This window comes from Panulirus ornatus, chromosome 49 (assembly GCF_036320965.1).
Source record: "Panulirus ornatus isolate Po-2019 chromosome 49, ASM3632096v1, whole genome shotgun sequence".
Lineage (NCBI taxonomy): Eukaryota > Metazoa > Arthropoda > Malacostraca > Decapoda > Palinuridae > Panulirus > Panulirus ornatus.
Genome location: NC_092272.1, coordinates 1086791 through 1111828, shown reverse-complemented (window position 1 = coordinate 1111828; position 25038 = coordinate 1086791). Strand labels below are relative to the sequence as shown.

The 25038-nt window shown below is 41.6% G+C and overlaps 1 protein-coding gene across 1 annotated transcript; it reads left to right on the top strand.

The window, feature by feature from the left end:
- The first annotated feature begins 11855 nt into the window (after window positions 1-11855).
- LOC139764288 (importin subunit alpha-3-like) lies at window positions 11856-23772 on the top strand. Its single transcript, XM_071690771.1, has 2 exons — window positions 11856-12034; window positions 22542-23772. Exons 1-2 carry the CDS (start codon window positions 11897-11899, stop codon window positions 22767-22769), a joined length of 366 nt encoding a protein of 121 aa, XP_071546872.1. The 5' UTR covers window positions 11856-11896; the 3' UTR covers window positions 22770-23772.
- Window positions 23773-25038: the final 1266 nt, after the last annotated feature.

Below are 25038 nucleotides of genomic sequence, written 5' to 3'. Positions count from 1 at the left end.
CAGGGTGGGGGAGGGGGCGAAGGTTCTGGGAGCGTTGAAGAAAGTATGGAAGGTCAGAACACTATTTCGGAGAGCAAAAATGGGTATGTTTGAAGGAATAGTGGTTCTAACTATGTTATATAGTTGCGAGGCATGGGCTGTAGATAAGGTTGTGCGGAGGAGGGTGGATGTGCTGGAAATGAGATGTTTGAGGACAATATGTGATGTGAGGTGGTTTGATCGAGTAAGTAATGAAAGGGTAAGAGAGATGTGTGGTAATAAAAAGTGTGGTTGAGAGAGCAGAAGAGGGTGTATTGAAATGGTTTGGTCACATGCAGAGAATGAGTGAAGAAAGATTGCCAAAGACGGTATATTTGCCAGAGGTGGAGGGAACGAGGAGAAGCGGGAGACCAAATTGGAGGTGGAAGGATGGAGTGAAAAAATTTGAGCGATGGGGGCCTGAAGATACAGGAGGGTGTAAGGCGTGCAAGGAATAGAGTGAATTGGAACGATGCGGTATACCGGGCTTGACGTGCTGTCAATGGATTGAATCAGGGCATGTGAAGCATCTGACGTAAACCATAGAAAGTTTTTTTGGGCCTACATGTGGAAAGGGAGCTGTGGTTTCAGTGCATTACACATGACAGCCAGAGACTGAGTGTGAACGAATGTGGCCTTTATTGTCTTTTCCTAGCGCTACCTTGCTCGTGCACGGGGAGACGGGGGGGTGCCATTTCATGTGTGACGTGGTGGCGACGGGAATGGATGAAGGCAACAAGTATGAATATGTACATGTGTATATATGTATATGCATGTATACATTGAAATGCATAGGTATGTGTATGCGCGTGTGTGGGCATGTATGTATAGACATGTGCATGTGGATGGGTTGAGCCATTCTTTTGTCTGTTTCCTTGTGCTACCGTGCTACTGCGGGAGACAGCAAAAAAGTATTGTTAGATTCTAGAGAGAATGAAAAGATGTTTTAGAAGTAGGTAAATAAAGTGCGTAAGACAAGAGAACAAATGGGAATTCGATGAAGGGGGCTGATGGGAAGGTAATAACGGGTAGTGGTGGAGTGAGAAGGAGATGGAGTCATTGTTTTGAAGTTTGTTGAATGCGTTTGATGATAGAGTGGCAGATATAGGGTGTTTTGGTCGAGGAGGTGTGTAAAGTGAGAGGGTCAGGGAGAATGGTTTGGTAAACGGAGAAGAGGTAGTGAAAGACTTGCAGAAGATGAAAGCTGGCAAGGGGGTGGGTTTGGATGGTATTTCAGTGGAATTTATGAAAAAAAGGGGACGACTGTGTTGTTGACTGGTGGGTGAGGATATTCAATGTATGTATGGTCCTTGGTGAAGTGCCTGAGGATTGGCAGAATGTGTGCATAGTGCCATTGTACAAAGGCAAAGGGGATAAAGGTGAGTGTTCAGATTACAGAGGTATACATTTGTTGAGTATTCCTGGGAAATTATATGGAAGGGTATTGATTGAGAGGGTGAAGGCATGTACAGAGCATCAGATTGAGGAAGAGCAGTGTGGTTTCAGAAGTGGTAGAGGATGTGTGGATCAGGTGTTTGCTTTGAAGAATGTATGTGAGAAATACTTAGAAAAGCAAATGGATATGTATGTAGTATTTATGGATCTGGAGAAGGCATATGATAGAGTTGATAGAGATGCTCTGTGGAAGGTATTAAGAGAATATGGTGCGGGAGGCAAGTTGCTAGAAGAAGTGAAAAGTTTTTATCGAGGATGTGAGGCATGTGTACGAGTAGGAAGAGAGGAAAGTGATTGGTCCTCAGGGAATGTCAGTTTGCAGAAGGGGTGCATGATGTCTCCATGGTTGTTTAATTTGTTTATGGATGGGGTTGTTAGGGAATTGAATGCAAGAATTTTGAAGAGAGGGGCAAGTATGCAGTCTGTTGTGGATGAGAGGTCTTGGGAAGAGAGAATTTAGCAGCGGATGGAACCATGGAAGCAGAAGTGAATCACAGGGTGGGGGAGGGGGCAAAGGATCTGGAAGCATTGAAAAATGTGTGGAAGGCGAGAATGTTATCTCAGAGCAAAAATGGGTATGTTTGAAGGAGTAGTGGTTCCAACAATGTTATATGGTTGCGAGGCGTGGGCTATAGATAGGGTTGTGCGGAGGAAGGTAGATGTATTGAAAATGAGATGTTTGAGGACAATATGCAGAGTGAGGTGGTTTGATCGAGTAAGTAATGAAAGGGTAAGAGAGAAATGTGGTAATATAAGGTGTGGTTGAGAGAGCAGAAGAGGGTGTATTGAAATGGTGTGATCACATGAAGAGAATGAGTGAGGAAAGATTGACAAAGAGGATAAATGTGTCAGAGATGGAAGGAACGAGGAGAAGAGGAGACCAAATTGGAGGTGGAAGGATGGAGTGAAAAAGATTTTGTGTGATCGGGGCCTGAACATGCAGGAAGGGGTGATGCATTGATGTCTCCATGGTTGTTTAATTTGTTTATGGATGGGGTTGTTAAGGAGGTGAATGCAAGAGTTTTGGAAAGAGGGGCAAGTATGCAGTCTGTTGTGGATGAGAGGTCTTGGGAAGAGTGAATTTAGCAGCGGATGGAACCATGGAAATGGAAGTGAGTCACAGGGTGGGGGAGGGGGCGAAGGTTCTGGGAGCGTTGAAGAACGTATGGAAGTCAGAACACTATTTCGGAGAGCAAAAATGGGTATGTTTGAAGGAGTAGTGGTTCCAACAATGTTATATGGTTGCGAGGCGTGGACTATGGAGAGAGTTGTGCGCAGGAGGATGGATGTGCTGGAAATGAGATGTTTGAGGACAATATGCAGAGTGAGGTGGTTTGATCGAGTAAGTAATGAAAGGGTAAGAGAGATGTGTGGAAATAAAAAGAGCGTGGTTGAGAGAGCAGAAGAGGGTGTATTGAAATGGTTTGGTCACATGCAGAGAATGAGTGAAGAAAGATTGCCAAAGACGGTATATTTGCCAGAGGTGGAGGAACGAGGAGAAGCGGGAGACCAAATTGGAGGTGGAAGGATGGAGTGAAAAAGATTTTGTGTGATCGGGGCCTGAACATGCAGGAAGGGGTGATGCATTGATGTCTCCATGGTTGTTTAATTTGTTTATGGATGGGGTTGTTAAGGAGGTGAATGCAAGAGTTTTGGAAAGAGGGGCAAGTATGCAGTCTGTTGTGGATGAGAGGTCTTGGGAAGAGTGAATTTAGCAGCGGATGGAACCATGGAAATGGAAGTGAGTCACAGGGTGGGGGAGGGGGCGAAGGTTCTGGGAGCGTTGAAGAACGTATGGAAGTCAGAACACTATTTCGGAGAGCAAAAATGGGTATGTTTGAAGGAGTAGTGGTTCCAACAATGTTATATGGTTGCGAGGCGTGGACTATGGAGAGAGTTGTGCGCAGGAGGATGGATGTGCTGGAAATGAGATGTTTGAGGACAATATGCAGAGTGAGGTGGTTTGATCGAGTAAGTAATGAAAGGGTAAGAGAGAAATGTGGTAATATAAGGTGTGGTTGAGAGAGCAGAAGAGGGTGTATTGAAATGGTTTGGTCACATGCAGAGAATGAGTGAAGAAAGATTGCCAAAGACGGTATATTTGCCAGAGGTGGAGGAACGAGGAGAAGCGGGAGACCAAATTGGAGGTGGAAGGATGGAGTGAAAAAGATTTTGTGTGATCGGGGCCTGAACATGCAGGAAGGGGTGATGCATTGATGTCTCCATGGTTGTTTAATTTGTTTATGGATGGGGTTGTTAAGGAGGTGAATGCAAGAGTTTTGGAAAGAGGGGCAAGTATGCAGTCTGTTGTGGATGAGAGGTCTTGGGAAGAGTGAATTTAGCAGCGGATGGAACCATGGAAATGGAAGTGAGTCACAGGGTGGGGGAGGGGGCGAAGGTTCTGGGAGCGTTGAAGAACGTATGGAAGTCAGAACACTATTTCGGAGAGCAAAAATGGGTATGTTTGAAGGAGTAGTGGTTCCAACAATGTTATATGGTTGCGAGGCGTGGACTATGGAGAGAGTTGTGCGCAGGAGGATGGATGTGCTGGAAATGAGATGTTTGAGGACAATATGCAGAGTGAGGTGGTTTGATCGAGTAAGTAATGAAAGGGTAAGAGAGATGTGTGGAAATAAAAAGAGCGTGGTTGAGAGAGCAGAAGAGGGTGTATTGAAATGGTTTGGTCACATGCAGAGAATGAGTGAAGAAAGATTGCCAAAGACGGTATATTTGCCAGAGGTGGAGGAACGAGGAGAAGAGGAGACCAAATTGGAGGTGGAAGGATGGAGTGAAAAAATTTGAGCGATGGGGGCCTGAAGATACAGGAGGGTGTAAGCGTGCAAGGAATAGAGTGAATTGGAACGATCGGTATACGGCAGTAACGTGCTTCAATATGGATTGAATCAGGGCATGTGAAGCATCTGACGTAAAACCATAGAAAGTTTTTTTTTGGGCCTACATGTGGAAAGGGAGCTGTGGTTTCAGTGCATTACACATGACAGCCAGAGACTGAGTGTGAACGAATGTGGCCTTTATTGTCTTTTCCTAGCGCTACCTTGCTCGTGGCACGAGACGGGATGGGTGCCGATTTCATGTGACTGTGGTGGCGACGGGAATGGATGAAGGCAACAAGTATGAATATGTACATGTGTATATATGTATATGCATGTATACATTGAAATGCATAGGTATGTGTCTGCGCGTGTGTGGGCATGTATGTATAGACATGTGCATGTGGATGGGTTGAGCCATTCTTTTGTCTGTTTCCTTGTGCTACGTGCTACTGCGGGAGACAGCAAAAAAGTATTGTTAGATTCTAGAGAGAATGAAAAGATGTTTTAGAAGTAGGTAAATAAAGTGCGTAAGACAAGAGAACAAATGGTAATTCGATGAAGGGGCTGATGGGAAGGTAATCACGGTAGTGGTGGAGTGAGAAGGAGATGGAGTCATTGTTTTGAAGTTTGTTGAATGCGTTTGATGATAGAGTGGCAGATATAGGGTGTTTTGGTCGAGGAGGTGTGTAAAGTGAGAGGGTCAGGGAGAATGGTTTGGTAAAGGAGAAGAGGTAGTGAAAGACTTTGCAGAAGATGAAAGCTGGCAAGGGGTGGGTTTGGATGGTATTGCAGTGGAATTTATTAAAAAAGGGGGTGACTGTATTATTGACTGGTTGGTAAGGTTATTTAATGTATGTATGACTCATAGGTGAGGTGCCTGAGGATTGGCGGAATGCGTGCATAGTGCCAATGTACAAAGGCAAAGGGGATAAAGGTGAGTGTTCAGATTACAGAGGTATACATTTGTTGAGTATTCCTGGGAAATTATATGGAAGGGTATTGATTTGAGAGGGTGAAGGCATGTACAGAGCATCAGATTGAGGAAGAGCAGTGTGGTTTCAGAAGTGGTAGAGGATGTGTGGATCAGGTGTTTGCTTTGAAGAATGTATGTGAGAAATACTTAGAAAAGCAAATGGATATGTATGTAGTATTTATGGATCTGGAGAAGGCATATGATAGAGTTGATAGAGAGCTCTGTGGAAGGTATTAAGAGAATATGGTGCGGGAGGCAAGTTGCTAGATAGAAGCAGTGAAGTTTTTATCGAGGATGTGAGGCATGTGTACGAGTAGGAAGAGAGGAAAGTGATTGGTCCTCAGGGAATGTCAGTTTGCAGAAGGGGTGCATGATTCCATCCATGGTTGTTTAATTTGTTTATGGATGGGGTTGTTAAGGAGGTGAATGCAAGAGTTTTGGAAAGAGGGGCAAGTATGCAGTCTGTTGTGGATGAGAGGTCTTGGGAAGAGTGAATTTAGCAGCGGATGGAACCATGGAAATGGAAGTGAGTCACAGGGTGGGGGAGGGGGCGAAGGTTCTGGGAGCGTTGAAGAACGTATGGAAGTCAGAACACTATTTCGGAGAGCAAAAATGGGTATGTTTGAAGGAGTAGTGGTTCCAACAATGTTATATGGTTGCGAGGCGTGGACTATGGAGAGAGTTGTGCGCAGGAGGATGGATGTGCTGGAAATGAGATGTTTGAGGACAATATGCAGAGTGAGGTGGTTTGATCGAGTAAGTAATGAAAGGGTAAGAGAGAAATGTGGTAATATAAGGTGTGGTTGAGAGAGCAGAAGAGGGTGTATTGAAATGGTTTGGTCACATGCAGAGAATGAGTGAAGAAAGATTGCCAAAGACGGTATATTTGCCAGAGGTGGAGGAACGAGGAGAAGAGGAGACCAAATTGGAGGTGGAAGGATGGAGTGAAAAAGATTTTGTGTGATCGGGGCCTGAACATGCAGGAAGGGGTGATGCATTGATGTCTCCATGGTTGTTTAATTTGTTTATGGATGGGGTTGTTAAGGAGGTGAATGCAAGAGTTTTGGAAAGAGGGGCAAGTATGCAGTCTGTTGTGGATGAGAGGTCTTGGGAAGAGTGAATTTAGCAGCGGATGGAACCATGGAAATGGAAGTGAGTCACAGGGTGGGGGAGGGGGCGAAGGTTCTGGGAGCGTTGAAGAACGTATGGAAGTCAGAACACTATTTCGGAGAGCAAAAATGGGTATGTTTGAAGGAGTAGTGGTTCCAACAATGTTATATGGTTGCGAGGCGTGGACTATGGAGAGAGTTGTGCGCAGGAGGATGGATGTGCTGGAAATGAGATGTTTGAGGACAATATGCAGAGTGAGGTGGTTTGATCGAGTAAGTAATGAAAGGGTAAGAGAGAAATGTGGTAATATAAGGTGTGGTTGAGAGAGCAGAAGAGGGTGTATTGAAATGGTTTGGTCACATGCAGAGAATGAGTGAAGAAAGATTGCCAAAGACGGTATATTTGCCAGAGGTGGAGGGAACGAGGAGAAGAGGAGACCAAATTGGAGGTGGAAGGATGGAGTGAAAAAATTTGAGCGATGGGGGCCTGAAGATACAGGAGGGTGTAAGCGTGCAAGGAATAGAGTGAATTGGAACGATGCGGTTATTACGGGCTTGAGTGCTGTCAATGGATTGAATCAGGGCATGTGAAGCATCTGACGTAAAACCATAGAAAGTTTTTTTGGCCTACATGTGGAAAGGGAGCTGTGGTTTCAGTGCATTACACATGACAGCCAGAGACTGAGTGTGAACGAATGTGGCCTTTATTGTCTTTTCCTAGCGCTACCTTGCTCGTGGCACGAGACGGGATGGGTGCCGATTTCATGTGACTGTGGTGGCGACGGGAATGGATGAAGGCAACAAGTATGAATATGTACATGTGTATATATGTATATGCATGTATACATTGAAATGCATAGGTATGTGTCTGCGCGTGTTGTGGGGCATGTATGTATAGACATGTGCATGTGGATGGGTTGAGCCATTCTTTTGTCTGTTTCCTTGTGCTACCGTGTACTGCGGGAGACAGCAAAAAAGTATTGTTAGATTCTAGAGAGAATGAAAAGATGTTTTAGAAGTAGGTAAATAAAGTGCGTAAGACAAGAGAACAAATGGTAATTCGATGAAGGGGCTGATGGGAAGGTAATCACGGTAGTGGTGGAGTGAGAAGGAGATGGAGTCATTGTTTTGAAGTTTGTTGAATGCGTTTGATGATAGAGTGGCAGATATAGGGTGTTTTGGTCGAGGAGGTGTGTAAAGTGAGAGGGTCAGGGAGAATGGTTTGGTAAAGGAGAAGAGGTATGAAAGCTTGCAGAAGATGAAAGCTGGCAAGGGGTGGGTTTGGATGGTATTGCAGTGGAATTTATTAAAAAAGGGGGTGACTGTATTATTGACTGGTTGGTAAGGTTATTTAATGTATGTATATGATATGGTGAGGTGCCTGAGGATTGGCAGAATGTGTGCTTAGTGCCCATTGTACAAAGGCAAAGGGGATAAAGGTGAGTGTTCAGATTACAGAGGTATACATTTGTTGAGTATTCCTGGGAAATTATATGGAAGGGTATTGATTTGAGAGGGTGAAGGCATGTACAGAGCATCAGATTGAGGAAGAGCAGTGTGGTTTCAGAAGTGGTAGAGGATGTGTGGATCAGGTGTTTGCTTTGAAGAATGTATGTGAGAAATACTTAGAAAAGCAAATGGATATGTATGTAGTATTTATGGATCTGGAGAAGGCATATGATAGAGTTGATAGAGAGCTCTGTGGAAGGTATTAAGAGAATATGGTGCGGGAGGCAAGTTGCTAGATAGAAGCAGTGAAGTTTTTATCGAGGATGTGAGGCATGTGTACGAGTAGGAAGAGAGGAAAGTGATTGGTCCTCAGGGAATGTCAGTTTGCAGAAGGGGTGCATGATTCCATCCATGGTTGTTTAATTTGTTTATGGATGGGGTTGTTAAGGAGGTGAATGCAAGAGTTTTGGAAAGAGGGGCAAGTATGCAGTCTGTTGTGGATGAGAGGTCTTGGGAAGAGTGAATTTAGCAGCGGATGGAACCATGGAAATGGAAGTGAGTCACAGGGTGGGGGAGGGGGCAAAGGATCTGGAAGCATGGAAAAATGTGTGGAAGGCGAAGAATGTTATCTCAGAGCAAAAATGGGTATGTTTGAAGGAGTAGTGGTTCCAACAATGTTATATGGTTGCGAGGCGTGGACTATGGAGAGAGTTGTGCGCAGGAGGATGGATGTGCTGGAAATGAGATGTTTGAGGACAATATGCAGAGTGAGGTGGTTTGATCGAGTAAGTAATGAAAGGGTAAGAGAGGAAATGTGGTAAGTTGGGCTGTTACCGTTGATATGTGAATTTTCATTAGCTGTCATGTATAATGCATCAAAATCACAGCTTCCTATCCACATCCAGGCCCCACAGACCTTTCCATGGTTTACCCCAGACATTTCACATGCCCTGGTTCAGTCTAATGACAGCACATCAACCCTGGTATACCACATTGTTCCAGTTCACCCTGTTCCTTGCACGAATCTCACCCTCCTGTATGTTCAGGCTCCGATCGCTCAAAATCTTTTTCTTTCCATCCTTTCACCTCCAATTTGGTCTCCCACTTCTTGTTCCCTCCACCTCTGACACATATATCCTTTTTGTCAATCTTTCTCTCCCTGTGTCCAAACTGCTTCAGCACACTCTCTTCTGCTCTCTCAACCACACTCTTTTTATTTTCACACATCTCTCTTGCCGTTGCATTACTTACTCTATCAAACCACCTCACACCACATATTGTCCTCAGGCATTTCATTTCCAACACATCCACCCTCCGTACAACCCTATCTAGAGCCCTTGCGTTACAACCATGTAATATTGGTGGAACTACTGTTCCTTTAAACATACCCATTTTTACTCCCTAAGATAATGATCATTCTTTACACACATTCTTCATTGCTTCCAGAACCTTTACCCTGTGACTCACTTCGACTTTCATAGTTCCATTTGTTGCTTAGTCCACTCTCATATCTGACACACTTCACTTCCCTCAATTTTTCTCCATTCAAACTTACATTCCTGTTAGTTTGTCCCTCAACCTTAGTGAACCTAACAACTTTGCTCCTATTCACATTCACTCTCAACTTTCTCCTTTCACACACTTTTCCAGACTCAGTCACCAATTTCTGCAGTTTCTAACTCAGATCAGCCACCAGAGCTGTATCATCAGCGAACAAAAACTGACTCACTTCCCAGGCCCTTTCATCCTCAACAGACTGCATGCTCCCCCTCTCTCCAAGACTCTTGCATTCACCTCCCTAACCACCCCATCCAAAAACAAATTAAACAGCCATTGGGACATCACACACTCCTGCCACAGACCGACCTTCATTGGGAACCAATCACTCTCCTCTCTTCCTAATCGTACACATGCCTTACACCCTTGATAAAAACTTCTCGCTGCTTCTAACAGCTTCCCTCCCACACCATATACTCTTTAAGACCTACCAGAGGGCATTTCTATCAACCTTTTCATTTGCCTTCTCCAGATCCATAAATGCCAGATACGAATCCATAAGTTTTTGTAAGTATTTCTCACTTACATTCTTCAAAGTAAACACCTGATCCACACATCCTGTACCATTTATAAAACCACACTGTTCCTCCCCAGTCTGATGTTCTGTACATTCCTTCACCCTCTCAGTCAATATCTTCTCTTACAGTTATTCAGGTATACTCAACAAACTTATTCCTCTGTAGTTTGGACACTCCTTTATTCCCTTTGCCTTTGTACAGTGAGACTATCCATGCATTCTGCCAATCCTCAGGCACTTCACCGTGATCCATTCATACACTGAATATCGTTACCAACCAATCAGCAACACAGAGAACATCCTTACCAACTATTCACCTCCTTTCTTAATAAAATCACTTGCAATACCTTGCTAGATTTTATCTTCGGCAAGGCTTCCACCACCCCTTCTCTCTTCACTCAACCGAGTACTCTCCCTGCTTCACTTCACAGACTTTCACAATCAAAACATTCTAAATCTGCCACTCTATCATCAAACATATTCAGCAATCCTTCAAAATACTCACTCCATCACTATCTGTTATCACTTCCCCCTTGTCTTTTCACCGATGATCCCATTTGTTCTCGTCTTTCACATGTTATTTACCTCTTTCCAAAACATCTTTTTATTCTCCCTTAAGTCTAATAATATCCTCTCAACCCAACTCTCATTTGCCCTCTTTTTCAACCCTTGCACCTTCCTCTTGACCTCTTGCCACTTCCTCGTATGCATCTCCCAGTCAATCGCTATCCTTCCTTGTATCATCCAAATGCCTCTCATTTCTCTTTCTTTAAAAACTTTACTTCATCCCAACTTCATCACTAACCTTTCTAATCTCTCATGCCACATGCATCTCTTTCACATGCCATCACTGCTTCCCCAAATAATCTCATTCCTGACCTACTCCCCTCACTTCATTTGCTCTCAACTTTTGCCATTTTCCACTCAATGTCATAGTATTTCTTCCCACAAATCTCCTTTCCAAGCTCACTTATTCTCACCACTCTCTTTTCCTGACATTCTTCTTTTTCAAAAACTTCTACAAATCTTCACTTTTGCCTCTACAAGATAATGATCAGTCATCCCACCAGCTGCCCCTCTTAGCACATTTACATCCAAAAGTCTCTCTTATACGTAATCTGATAATGCCCTCTGACCATCTCTCCTACTCACATATGTATATTTATGTATATCTCTCTTTTTAAGCCAGGTATTCCCAATCACCAATCCTTTTTCAACACACAACTCTACAAGCTCTTCACCATTTCCATCCACAACACTGAATACCCCATGTGTATCAATTATACCCCTAACTGCCACATTACTCACCTTTACATTTAAATCACCCATCACTGATACCTGGTCTTGTGCACCAAAGCTGCTGACACACTCATTCAGCTGCTCCCAAAACACTTGCCTCTCATGATCTTTCTTCTCATGACCAGGTGTATAAGCACCAATAATCACCCATCTCTCTCCATCCACTTTCAGTTTTACCCACATCAATCTAGAATTTACTTTCTTACACTGTCACACCGTCCCACAACGCCTGCTTCAGGAGTAATGCTACTCCAGTTCTTTAGCTCTCGTTTTCTTACCAACCCCTAACTTTACTTGAGCTTCATTTCACTCATTCAGATGCTGTAATCTGAGCCTTCAAGGAGGATGAGACTCCCTGCCTGACTCCTTCTTCTGTTTCCTCATTTAGAAATTTAAATACAAGAAGGGGAGGGTTTCCAGCCGCTCACTCCTACCCCTTTTCGTCGCCTTCTACAACACTTGGGGAATACGTAGGAAGTATTCTGTCTCCCCTGTCCTCTATCCCCAATTGTGTTAATGAGATGGCCTTGATTAGGGCCTTAGGTGTCCTTACCATCTCATCTAACTTAAAGATAAATATTTTTTATTAGTTATCTTTCAGGATGGGTATTAACAAAATTATCATTCTTTTTCCTTTCAGTATGAATTTGATATACAAAAGGAATTCATTTGGGGACTTGCCAATATGGCAGGAGGAGGAAGTAAAGCACAGATTGAGGTTTTGTTGTCTTCTGGAGGGCTGCAGCCGCTGGTGACTGCTGTGTCGAAATTTGATACTAGATTAGAAGTTTCTGTTACAAACGGAATCAAGAGAATTCTGAAGGTAAACATTGTACAATTTCTGTGCTTTTTGGATGCTATTATGATTATTATTTGAAAGGTAAGCTGGCCCTTAAGCAAAGGGAATTATCAGATCGAAAGAAATCCCCCATTTTGGATGGAAAGAGAATATAGTTGAGTATTTGTCATTGTTCTGGTTGCACCCACAATGATACTTCGAAAATATGAAGGACTTTCATTGAGGAATACCTCAGGGGACTTCTGGTTTAGAAACTAACAAAAGATATAGGGCATGTGTCAAGCAGGAAAAACTTAGAGATATTTGAGTAAATAAAAAACAGTTTATGAAGCAAAAGACATTGAATGATAATAAGATAAAGGAGAACAGGTAAAATTTTGTATATAGTGAGAGGAGAGAAAGAGCAAGATAAAAGGGCTTTCATTCTAATGGTCTTTTTCCTTGTGAGCTTGTTTGTATGTAAGCTTTTCTGACACTTTAAACTGGAAGTCCAGTGTACTGAATGTTAATGAAATGCTTTTGAGCCTACCCATCACTTGCTCGTGTACTAGCAATCAGCATAATACAGAATACACATGACAGATAGTGCCACAGTCACACTTTATGTATGCAAAAATTGTTACTATTATGTGTCATGGAGGGCTACATGAAACTCTGCTTGAAAACACCACCTAAGCTTTTATCCATATTTTTCCATCTGTGTTGGCATACCAACCCTTCGTGTTTTTGCTACTGCTGCTGCTCTTCCCTACCAAGCTTCTGTCTCTTCTTTTTTACCGTCATCATCACCAGGTTAAGAGCTCTCTGGTGATGAAATCCAGCAATCAGCTAACCACAGGAAACTAAAGTAAATATTCTTTTGTTTTTCTGTCTTTACATTGTAGTACTTATATCAACTGATATGGTAGATAATATTACATAGATGGTATGAGGGTATGTTATGTCAGCATCACACATCATATCATTTATTTATTATACTTAATTGCTGTTTCCCGCATCAGCGAGGTTGCACCAAGAAACAGACGAAGAATGGCCCATCCACTCATAAACACATATATATACATAAACGCCCACACACACTCATATACATACTTATACATATCAACATATCCACATATCCATTCACAGACATATGCATATATACACATGTACATATTCAAACTTGCTTGCATTCATCCATTCTTGGCGTTACCCCAGCCCCACATGAAACAGTATCGTTACCCCCCTGCTTCAGCAAAGTAGTGCCAGGAAAACATAAAAAAGCCCACATTCGTTCACACTCAGTTTCTAGCAGTCATGTGTAATGTACTGAACTAATAGGTGGGTAAAGAGAGAGTTTTGGATGTTAATATGGTGAGAGGGGCTGCTTGTGGGATGTCTGGTCACTATCTTGTGGAGGTGATGGTGAAGATTTGTAGAGGTTTTCAAAAAAGAAGAGAGAATGCTGAGGAGAAGAGAGTAAGTGAGCTTGAAAAGTAGACTTATGTGAAGAAGTACCTGGAGAGATTGAGAGTAGAATGGCAAAAGGTGAGAAAAAATGTTGCAAGGGGAGTGGGTGAGGAATGGAATGTATTTAGGGAAGCAGTGATGGCATGTGCAAAAGATACATGTGGCATGAGAAAGGTGAGAGGTGGGCAGATTAGAAAGGTCAGTGAGTGGTGGCATTAAGAAGTAAAGTTGTTAGTGAAAGAGAAAAGAGTGGTGTTTGGATGATTCTTACAAGGAAGGACTGCAAATGATGGAAATTTATAAAAGAAAGTGGCAGGAGGTCAAGAGGAAGGTGCAAGTGTTGATAAAGAGGGAAAGTGAGAGTTGGGGTGAGAGAGTATCGTTAAACTTTAGGGAGAATAAAAAGATGTTTTGGAAGGAGGTAAATAATGTGCATAAGACAAGAAAGCAAATAGGAACATCATGAAAGGGGGAAGTGATAACAGGTAGTGATGAAGTGGAGAGGAGTATGTTGAAGGTTTGTTGAATGTGTTTGATGATAGAGTGGCAAAGTAGGGTGTTTTGGTCAGGGTGGTGTGCGAAGTGAGAGGGTCAGGGAGAATGGTTTGGTTAAGAGAGAAGAGTTAGTGAAAGCTTTGCAGAAGATGAAATCCGGCAATGCGGTGGGTTTGGTCAGTATTGCATTTAAATTCATTAAGAAATGGGGTGACTGTGTTGTTGGTTGGTTGGCAAGGATATTCAATGTACGTATGGATCATGGTGAAGTGCCTAAGGATTGGTGGGAAGCATGCATAGTAACATTGTACAAAGGCAAAGAGGATAAAGGTGAGTGTTCAAACTAGAGAGGCATAAGTTTGTTGAGAATTCCTGGAAAATTGTATGGGAGGGTATTGATTGAGAGGGTGAAGGCATGTACAGAGCATCAGACTGGGGAGGAGCAGTGTGGTTTCAAAAGTGGTAGAGGATGTGTGGATCAGGTGTTTGCTTTGAAGAATGTGGATGAGAAATACTTAGAAAAACAGTTAGATTTGTTTGTAGCATTTATGGATCTGAAGAAGACACATGATAGGGTTGATAGAGAAGCTTTGTGGAAGGTCTTAAGAGTATATGGTGTGGAGGTTAAGCTGCTAGAAGCAGTGAGAAGTTTTTGTCAAGGATGTAAGGCATGTGTGTGAGTAGGAAGAGAGGAGAGTGATTAGTTCCCAGTGGTGGTTGGTCTGCTGCAAGGGTATGTGATGTCCCCATGATAGTTTAATTTATTTATGGATGAGGTGGTTAGGGAGGTAAATTCTAGAGTTTTGGAGAGAGGGGTAAGTATGCAGTCTGTTGGGGATGAGAGGGCCTGGGAAGTGAGTCACTTGTTGTTTGCTGATGATGCAGCACTAGTGGCTGATTCGAGTGAAAAGCTGCAGAAGTTGGTGACTGAGTTTATATGTGTGTGAAAGGAGAAAGTTGAGATTAAATGGAATGAGTAGAGTTATTAGTAGGGTTGAGGAACAAGTGAGTTGGGATGTAAGTTTGAATGGAGAAAAATTGAAGGGAGTGAAGTGTTTTATTTATTTGATAGTGGACTTAGCAGCAAATGGAACCATGGAAGTGGAAGTGAGTCATAGGGTGGGGGAGGGGGTGAAGGTTGTGGGAGCGATGAAGAATGTGTGGAAGGAGAAAATGTTATCTCGGAGAGCAAAAGTGGGTATGTTTGAAGTAGTAGTAGTTCCAGCAGTATTATATGGTTGCAAGGCATGGGCTATAGATAGAGTTGTATGGAGGACTGTGGATGTGTTAGAAATGAAATGTTTGAGGACATCATATTATACTGCAGATGATATTGAATAGATGTTATGAGATTTTCTATGTTTATAACATTAAGAAATATATATTAGTGGGCTTGGTCATTGACCTGCTATTTTGATGAACTGGAAGATTTTATAGAGTAACTGGGTGAAACAATACTTCGAGGTTGTTTGAGCATGTGAAGAGTGTATGATAATATGATTAAAGTGTTTAATGTGAGAGGAAGACCACCAGTGACGGAATTAAATTGGAAGAGTACTGGAGGGAGAGGAATAGGGGAAGAAGCTATAGAATGGTGTATGTAAGAGAGGCATTTGCGGACAAGGATAAGTGGAGACTTTTGCTGTTGTGCGTACTGAAGAATCTGGGGAAATGGCTTGAGTGTTGACATGCTTGGTGCTGATCCACCTAGTCACGTGATGTCATCATTTCCCAAGATTGATGTTGGAAGAGTGATCACTTAGGATTTTTGCAAGTTAGAATAACTTTACTACACCATAATAGTTTGAAAATTGGTCAACAAACAGTATTTTAGGAACCAATCATTTTTCAGACCAAGATCTGAACAGGCTCTTGGTTTACACTAACAAAAGGTTTTGAATCAGGCTAGTAATTTAAAGAAATGTGCTGATGCATTCCATAAACCCAGATGGGTCCTAGTGTTTTTTTTTACTTGTCTGCCATATCCTGCATTAGTGAGGTAGCACAAGGAACAGATGAAGAAAGGCCACATTCACTCGCATCCATTCTCAGGCTGTCATGTACAGTGCACTGAAACCACAACCTGTCCACAACCATGCCCCACAGACCTTTCCTTGTATTACCCTAGCCATTCACATTCCCTGGTTCAGTCCACTGACAGCATGTCACTTTCTGTATATCACATCATTTCAGTATACTATGTCCTGTGCATGCCTTTCACCCCTCCCACATGTTGATACCCCAGTCACTCAAAAAAAATTTCACTCCATCCTTCCATCTCCAGTTTGGTTTCCCTTTTTCTTTGTCTGTTCCATTTCTGTTGTATATATCCTCTTAGTCAAACTTTCTTCGCTCTTTTTCTCTACATGTCCAAATAATTTCAGCACACCCTATTTAGCTCTCTGTTACACTGTTCTTATTGTCACACCCCTCTCTTACCCTTTTATTAATTACATGATTAAACCATCTTATACCACATATTGTCTTCAGACATTTCATTTCCAACACTTCCACCATCTACTACACATCTACGTCTATAGCCCATGTCTTGCATCCATACTCTATGGACTACTGTGCTTTCAGACATGCCTATTTTCACCCTCCTAGATAACAGTTTCTCTTTCCACACATTCATTAGTGCTCCCAGAACCTTTGCCCTCCTCACCCAACCAATGACTTGCTCCAGCTTCCATTGTTCCATTCACTGCCATGCAAAGGTGGCAGGACCGAGTTCCAAAAGGACTTACTTCCTGGAAGTTGGTCCAGTATTAGGACTTTGACTGGGAAAGTCAGTCATATTCCCAGTTAGGACGGGAATGGGGACCAACGGTCTATTTTTGATGAATTCCATATGGTCCGACATTCTTCGGTCCTTCATATTCTCCTTTTTTTTTCCCTCTCTTTTCAGGTTTTCACTATAATAGACTTAAGTATAGCTAAGTCAGCTCAATACAGTAACCTTTCATGCAGTGTCTTTTTGAATGATTTTGGTGTGACTAAAGATTATTTGGAGAAAAATATTTTGTTTCATCAAGAAGACTCAGAAAGAGACTGAGACTGAAATTGAATGTGTTTCAATACCTGAAAGCGAAGGAGAGTCTGGTGTTGTCAGTGCTTCAACCTCAAGTCAAGCATTTGGAGCTCCTAGAAGAAAAACTGAACTCAATAACACTTGGCTGTACCTGGACAAATATTTTGAATACATGAGTCCCAAGGGTGAGCAGAGCTTAGAACAGAAGTGCTTGCTGTGTTTGCTGATCAAGAACTTACTCTTGACAAGCAACAAGAGCCAAAACAGCCTCAAATGACATGTCTCCTGATGCCACTCTCACATCCAGAACCAGTTCAACTGGTGCATTAAGGACAGGGTAGCGATCCAGGAAAGGAAGAAGCGTCCAAGTGACTGTCTGGAGCGCATCAGTGACAAAAGGCAGAGGACCATGGATCAGCTGACTACACAGGAGACCATGACTGGACCGTCTAGAGTCACCAAGGCTCCTTTTGAAGGGGTCAGTAAATTTAATCAACACTCAACTTTGTCTAAAAGTCTTTATGTCTGTCAGTTATGATGAAACATAACAAATTTGTATTTCTCTTTGATTAGTTGATCACTTTCTTAGTGGACTACACATTGCCACTCAACATCATCGACTCTGATTCATGGAAGGAGTCATCAGTACCTGTGTTCCTGGTCAACATGTAATGTCTAGGTGGACGCTTACCAGGCATATCGAAGACAGGTATGTTTGCTTTGGCTATTCAACCCTCGTAGGATGGAGATTCAGGAGCATATTGACCTTATTGATATATGCGTTTGCGAATGGACGTTCTAGTCATTGACGTTAGATATATGTTTCCATTGGAAAACATTTGCATTACTTATTATATCTTTTATAGACTTTTTAAGGTTTGACGAGAAGAGGCAGCACCTGAGGGACATCCTCGCCTTTGTACAGTGGGTCTCTACTATGGCAGACTTTTGGACATGTGCCCACAGGTATGCTTAAATTTTGATTAGATTACTTTTACTTCAATTAAAAAAAGAACACTAATAAACAGTGTGTTATTTTGAGTAATTCATTACAATGCTCTTAAACTATAAATGAACATTTTGTATAGAGAGAATACATTTCAACCGAATTAATTTAAAGGATTCCATAATCCATTTCATTTCAGGTCATTCGTGGCGTTGACTCTTCACTGGATTGACCAGGAAACAGAAGTCAATTTTAGCGTGTAGATAACTCACCAGACGACACACCTTCACTGTCCTTCCAAAGGAGATATACAAAGTCCACTTCTACTTTGCAGTCAAGTCAAAGGTCTGCAGGACTACTACTGACAATGGCAGCATCTTTGTTGAGGCACTTAATTAAGCAGATTTTTTATCTTAAATTTCATTATTCACATTACTTGATATTTCTAATAATTTGTATTTTTCATTTTTTCTACAACATTGAATAAAAAAGTATGTTATGTTTCATTGTGCAGTGTCTTTGGCAAAATGGGCGAGGAGCTGCCTGAGGAGGTCCAGGAAGAGTAAGAAGGTGTTGGGCACACCAATGATGCAGATATTGCTCAGGCTGAGGATCTAGCATCAGTATTAGAAGGCAAATAGGGATTATTGATTATTTCTTGATTACTTTCATTTTTTACGACGTGTGTAAAGTATTTTATTTTCACTCAAACATACTAATTAGATACATTTGATTACCATTTATTGGGGAAGAGCAGTGTGGTTTCAGAAGTGGTAGAGGATGTGTGGATCAGGTGTTTGCTTTGAAGAATGTATGTGAGAAATACTTAGAAAAGCAAATGGATTTGTATGTAGCATTTATGGATCTGGAGAAGGCATATGATAGAGTTGATAGAGATGCTCTGTGGAAGGTACTAAGAATATATGGTGTGGGAGGCAAGTTGTTAGAAGCAGTGAAAAGTTTTTATCAAGGATGTAAGGCATGTGTACGTGTAGGGAGAGAGGAAAGTGATTGGTTCTCAGTGAATGTAGGTTTGCGACAGGGGTGTGTGATGTCTCCATGGTTGTTTAATTTGTTTATGGATGGGGTTGTTAGGGAGGTGAATGCAAGAGTTTTGGAAAGAGGGGCAAGTATGAGGTCTGTTGGGGATGAGAGAGCTTGGGAAGTGAGTCAGTTGTTGTTCGCTGATGATACAGCACTGGTGGCTGATTCACGTGAGAAACTGCAGAAGCTGGTGACTGAGTTTGGTAAAGTGTGTGAAAGAAGAAAGTTAAGAGTAAATGTGAATAAGAGCAAGGTTATTAGGTACAGTAGGGTTGAGGGTCAAGTCAATTGGGAGGTGAGTTTGAATGGAGAAAAGCTGGAGGAAGTGAAGTGTTTTAGATATCTGGGAGTGGATCTGGCAGTGGATGTAACCATGGAAGCGGAAGTGAATCATAGGGTGGGGGAGGGGGCGAAAATCCTGGGAGCCTTGAAGAATGTTTGGAAGTCGAGAACACTATCTCGGAAAGCAAAAATGGGTATGTTTGAAGGAATAGTGGTTCCAACAATGTTGTATGGTTGCAAGGTATGGATAGAGTTGTGCGGAGGAGGGTGGATGTGCTGGAAATGAGACGTTTGAGGACAATATGTGGTGTGGGGTGGTTTGATCGAATAAGTAATGTAAGGGTAAGAGAGATGTGTGGAAATGAAAAGAGCATGGTTGAGAGAGCAGAAGAGGGTGCTTTGAAATGGTTTGGTCACATGAAGAGAATGAGTGAGGAAAGATTGACCAAGAGGATATATATGTCAGAGGTGGAGGGAACGAGGAGAAGTGGGAGACCAAATTGGAGGTGGAAAGATGGAGTGAAAAAGATTTTGAGTGATCGGGGCCTAAACATTCAGGAGGGTGAAAGGAGGGCAAGGAATAGAGTGAATTGGATCGATGTGGTATACCAGGGTCGATGTGCTGTCAATGGATTGAGTCAGGGCATGTGAAGCATCTGGGGTAAACCATGGAAAGTTCTGTGGGGCCTGGATGTGAAAAGGGAGCTGTGGTTTTGGGCATTATTGCATGACAGCTAGAGACTGAGTGTGAACAAATGGGGCCTTTGTTGTCTTTTCCTAGCGCTACCTCGCACACATGAGGGGGAGAGGGGGATGTTATTCCATGTGTAGCAAGGTGGCGATGGGAATGAATAAAGGCAGACAGTGTGAATTGTGTGCATGTGTATATATGTATGTGTCTGTGTGTTTATATATATGTGTACATTGAGATGTATAGGTATGTATATTTGCGTGTGTGGACGTGTATGTATATACATGTGTATGGGGGTGGGTTGGGCCATTTCTTTCGTCTGTTTCCTTGCGCTACCTCACAAATGCGGGAGGACAGCGACAAAAAAAAAAAGAAAAAAAAAAAAACATTTATTTTCAGCCAGTTCCATGGAAGATTCTGAATAGGTCCTGCTGAAGCACACAAGGTGTGCTGCCCACACCTTAAACCTAGTGGCCACCATCTTACTGGAGGATGTACTGGACCACTTTTGGTAAGCTTTGGAGCTGTGGAACAAGTGGACAAGAAGTTTGCAAGCCTGAGACACCATCAAGGCCAAGATAGAGTTGATACTGACTGTCCCCAGTTACAAAATGGATCTCCATCTGCAACAGGGTGTCTTCTCTGGTCAGTATCATCTGAGACAGGGAGAAGCTTCATAGATTTGAGTAATTTTTATGTTTCTATTTATTTTATTTTACTTTCCTTTTTGAAAAGGTATAAATGTTAAAGCTGAAAAGTAAAATATACAATATGAAAACTAGAAGATTGAAGTACAGGACTAGAATATTCACTGTCTTTCTTTCACCTGATATTTGCCTCTCAAAGGGTATCTTGGGGTGATGCCACTGGTCTGTAAGTCATTGGACATCATGGGAGCACTTCTGCCCACCTTAGCCATCTCTCTCAAAATGTTGAAGGAGCTGAAAGAAAGCACCAATGTCAAGATGGTAATTGCTGTTTGGAATGGCATCAAAAGCAGGTTTGGTCCCCTTTTTGAGGACATGGACTTCCTCTCGTCCGCTGTACTGTACCCTCAGTTCAAATTGGGCTGTGTGAGACTGTTGAAGGAGATCACAGCCAAGGTGAAGAAGCAGATAATGATTATGGTGGAGAAGATTCTGACAGACTCGGGCAAGGAACCCAGCAGCAGGGAAGGTGAGAATGACCAGGATGACTTCTTCGGGGCTCTCTAGGAGGGTGGGGCAGAAAGCAAAGAAACCAGGATTAAGTTGGTGGAAAGCAAGAGGCCCATGAAACCGTTCATCATCAACAAATACTTGTTCCCAAGCCCTGCGTTGAAGGGCTTTTTCATAAAGTTTGATACACCTATCCCTTCCAGTGCCACCACAGAGTTGCTTTTCTCTTTGGGGAAAGACGTCCTCAGGCCAAAAAGATCAGGGCTCAGTGAAAACCATTTTAAAATGCTGGTTTTCTTGAAGGGAAAATGAAGTATTGTTGTAGTTACTTGTACTACATACTATTTGTATTACTTGTACCAGTGTTTTCAATTGGTTGTTTGTGTTTCATTTCAAATAAATATTTTTCACTTATAGTAAATGAAAGGACTAAGGACTGGGTGGGTCCTAGTTTCTTTCTTTAGAAAGAACCATAACTGGGGCTGTCAATCCATTTTGAGTCAAGGACCGGGACCATTGGTCCTTTTCGAGGACCGGGTGTCCACCTTTGCTGCCAAGTCCACTCAGTCAGTCCTAGTTCCTTTCTTTGGAAAGGACCATGACCAGAACCGTCAATTCATTTTGAGTCAAGGATTAAGACCGTCCTTTTTGAGGACTGGGTGCCCACCTTTGCTGCCATATCCACTCCAAGGTCTCCAAAACACTTCACTTTTTCCAATTTTTCTCCAATCAAGCTCACAGTCTAAATAACCTGTCCATATACCCTGCTGAACCTAATAACCTTGCTTTTATTAACATTTACTCTCAACTTCCTATGTCACACATTCTCCAGAACTCATTTACCAACTTGTGCAGCTTCTTAATTGAATCTGCCATCAGGGCTGTGTCATCAGCAAACAACTGACTTGCTTCTCAGATCCCTTAACCTGCTTTCGACTTCATCCTCCTTTTCAAGACCCTTGCACTTGCCTCCCTCATCACCCCATCCATAAACAGTTTAAACTGTGACGTGTGTAGATAAAACATTGAGAAATATTATCAGAAGGATCACAGGTACATCAAGAATATAGGGCTGTCGCATGGTGGTGGAAGAGCAATGAGTAGTAGTCCATGAGTTGAAAAATGCACTGAAAATGGGATAACTAGAAAGCAACAGATGTTTTATATAGATAGGGAGCTCTTGAGTGAGCATAGTGAGGTCTCTGAGCAAGCGTCTTTCATTTGGATAAAAGGGGGTTATTATTCCCAGTAGTGTCAGTTGGGCATAATCGACTATCTTACCACAATCAGATGGTATGATTTTTAAGTTTTCATAGCACTGGTATATTCCTAATTTTCATATGACTATAATTCTTGTTTTTATTATTGCATTATACACATTCAGGCTGGATAAAGCAAACAGAAATCTTCCTCAACCATTATGCTTTCCCTTCCAGGAGACGGATGGGGATAATTCTGTCAAACTGGAGATAGAGGAGTGTGGAGGTCTTGAAATTATAGAGAGTATTCTCTACCATGAAAACACTGACGTTTGTGCCAATGTTGCTGAAATTTTAAGCTATTTCCAAGAGTCAGATGAAGAAAATGGCACAAAGAATCAAGAAAAAGAACAGGCATTACCAGAAAAAGCATCCAAATATGTGGCTGATCTGACTGAAGAGTAAACAACATTTGTTATTAGGTTTACAATAAAATGCATGATAACATTATTGAATTATTCAGGGTACAGCATATGACTTATTATATTTTTTATATATATTTAGCACCCATATGTATATAATCAAGTTACATATTTCTGTGAAGTGAATTTGAAATTTGAAAATATTTTCAGTAAATCTTGATTGCTCTCTTTTTTCAGAATTACTGAAAATTTTAGGTATTGGTACTCATTTTTATGACAATATTAAGAGTATTATGTTATGGCATTATCTGTCAGTGTCTGCTTAGGATCAACCTGTTCATCTTGCACCTGCCACTTCATCTGTTATTGTTTACGTAAGATCACCTCTGCTTCATCATCAGATGAAATGGGTCTGATATTTGCATTAATATTCCAAGATGATTATGGAAACTGATTAAGTCAGATGAAATAGGTCTGATATTTGCATTAATATTCCAAGATGATTATGGAAACTGATTAGGTGGACTCACACATATTTTTTGAAGTTACTGCATTGTCATTGGTGGCAAGTATTTTTGCAGCAGATTATTTTTTCATGAAATTCACATTGAAAACAATAGTAATGGTATTAGCATCATTGCCATGAGAATGTTCGATGTTTGGATGACTTTATGTACGTTCAGGGAAGTTGCTGCATTTTGATTAAGCTGAGACTATTTGTACAATAAAGTTTCTATATTTTTGTATGACTCTCATTAGACTTGGTAGGATTAATGATGGCATCAGTGTGAACAGCTTTGAAGACATATTTTTTTTGTGCAAGGTGATTTAACACTCTCAGTGTGCAATGGAGATGTTACTGGACTCCACCTGCTCGAGATTACACTGAGAATGAAAAGTCACCTCTGGCAAGGCCGCATTGCAGCAATTAGTCTCATCAATGAACTCACTCCAAAGGAATCTACATTTTCCCTGCTACTGTAAAAAATGCAGCCTTGGGCTGCTGGAGCCTTTCCAGAGGTCTTGGGTAACACCAGGACTTTTTAATAGAAATTGGTCTTGGGGTAATTATAAGTAGATGAATACGTTTACATTTGATTTGTTCAGCCTCCCTCAATATATGTAAAAACTATACAATTTTCCTTTCAGGTGTACAAAAACTGTAATAATCATTATGTTTTTGTCATCAGTTAAGACTAAATCAATCATAGTTTAGAAGTGGCACATTATTTACAGGATAGGCCAATCCTAAGTATGAAAAATGTTTTATAACTATTTTATTCATATAATGGGGTGGACAAAGATCAGTCAAAATCATTATTTTTTTTCATGTGAGTTAAGAATTAAGCATTCCTAGTTAAGGAAAAGTACATTATTTACCAGATAGGCCAATCCTAATTATGGGTATGATGGTAGGTATGACAGATGTCGTGAGCCCCCCAAAAGGCAGACAACAACCAACCATGACCACAAATGGAATGCTGAGGCCTCCAGGCATCTTCAGTAACTCATTTTGGTCATCATCTGTTGCCAATGAATAGAGCCTACAGTGTGCACTAAATATAGCTTGTGGGGGGAAACACATTACCTTTGCCGAGGACAATAACACCAAATTGTGCTTGCCTCAGTTCAGGACAAAAGCATGGAAGGAGTTGATAGATCCAGTTTTTGATTACCCAGTTTACATTGTAAAATGTGTTAATGTTCTTTAAAATGACATTATTCTCTCTTATGCCTGGGATTGGTTAGTTGTGACCTTCTAGCACTAAAGAGGGCTTTTTTTTCTCTATGAAACCAACCACATTTAGGTTGATCATTTATGGAGAACCAGAAAAAAAGAAATAGATATTTGATTTCAAGCACATTTTAGTTTATGATACAATCATTTCATGTTTACATCAACAAAATACAAATAAGCACAAGAATTATGTAACAAAAAAAAAGCCGACTTTTTAATATTTAGATTGGTGAAATTTGATTTGAGTAATGCCAAAGCAGATTATTTCCAAAAGTGTTCATTTTTGCTTTAGTTTTCACCATTGATTTTATATTCTTCATTTTTTATTAACCAGTGATCAGAATTGCGGGAAGAGAATAGAACGTACATGTTATATTTTTTTCTTTCCTTCATGCATTTGTGCTGTTTCTTGTAGGGTGAGGTGGTACCAGGAATGGATGAAGGTGAGCAAGAATGCCTATGTACATGTGTATAAATGTATTCCCTGCAAGTTGTAGAAGGTGACTAAAAGGAGTGGGAGCTGGAAAACCCTCCCCTTCTTGTATTTCAATTTCTAAAAGAGGAAGCAGAAATT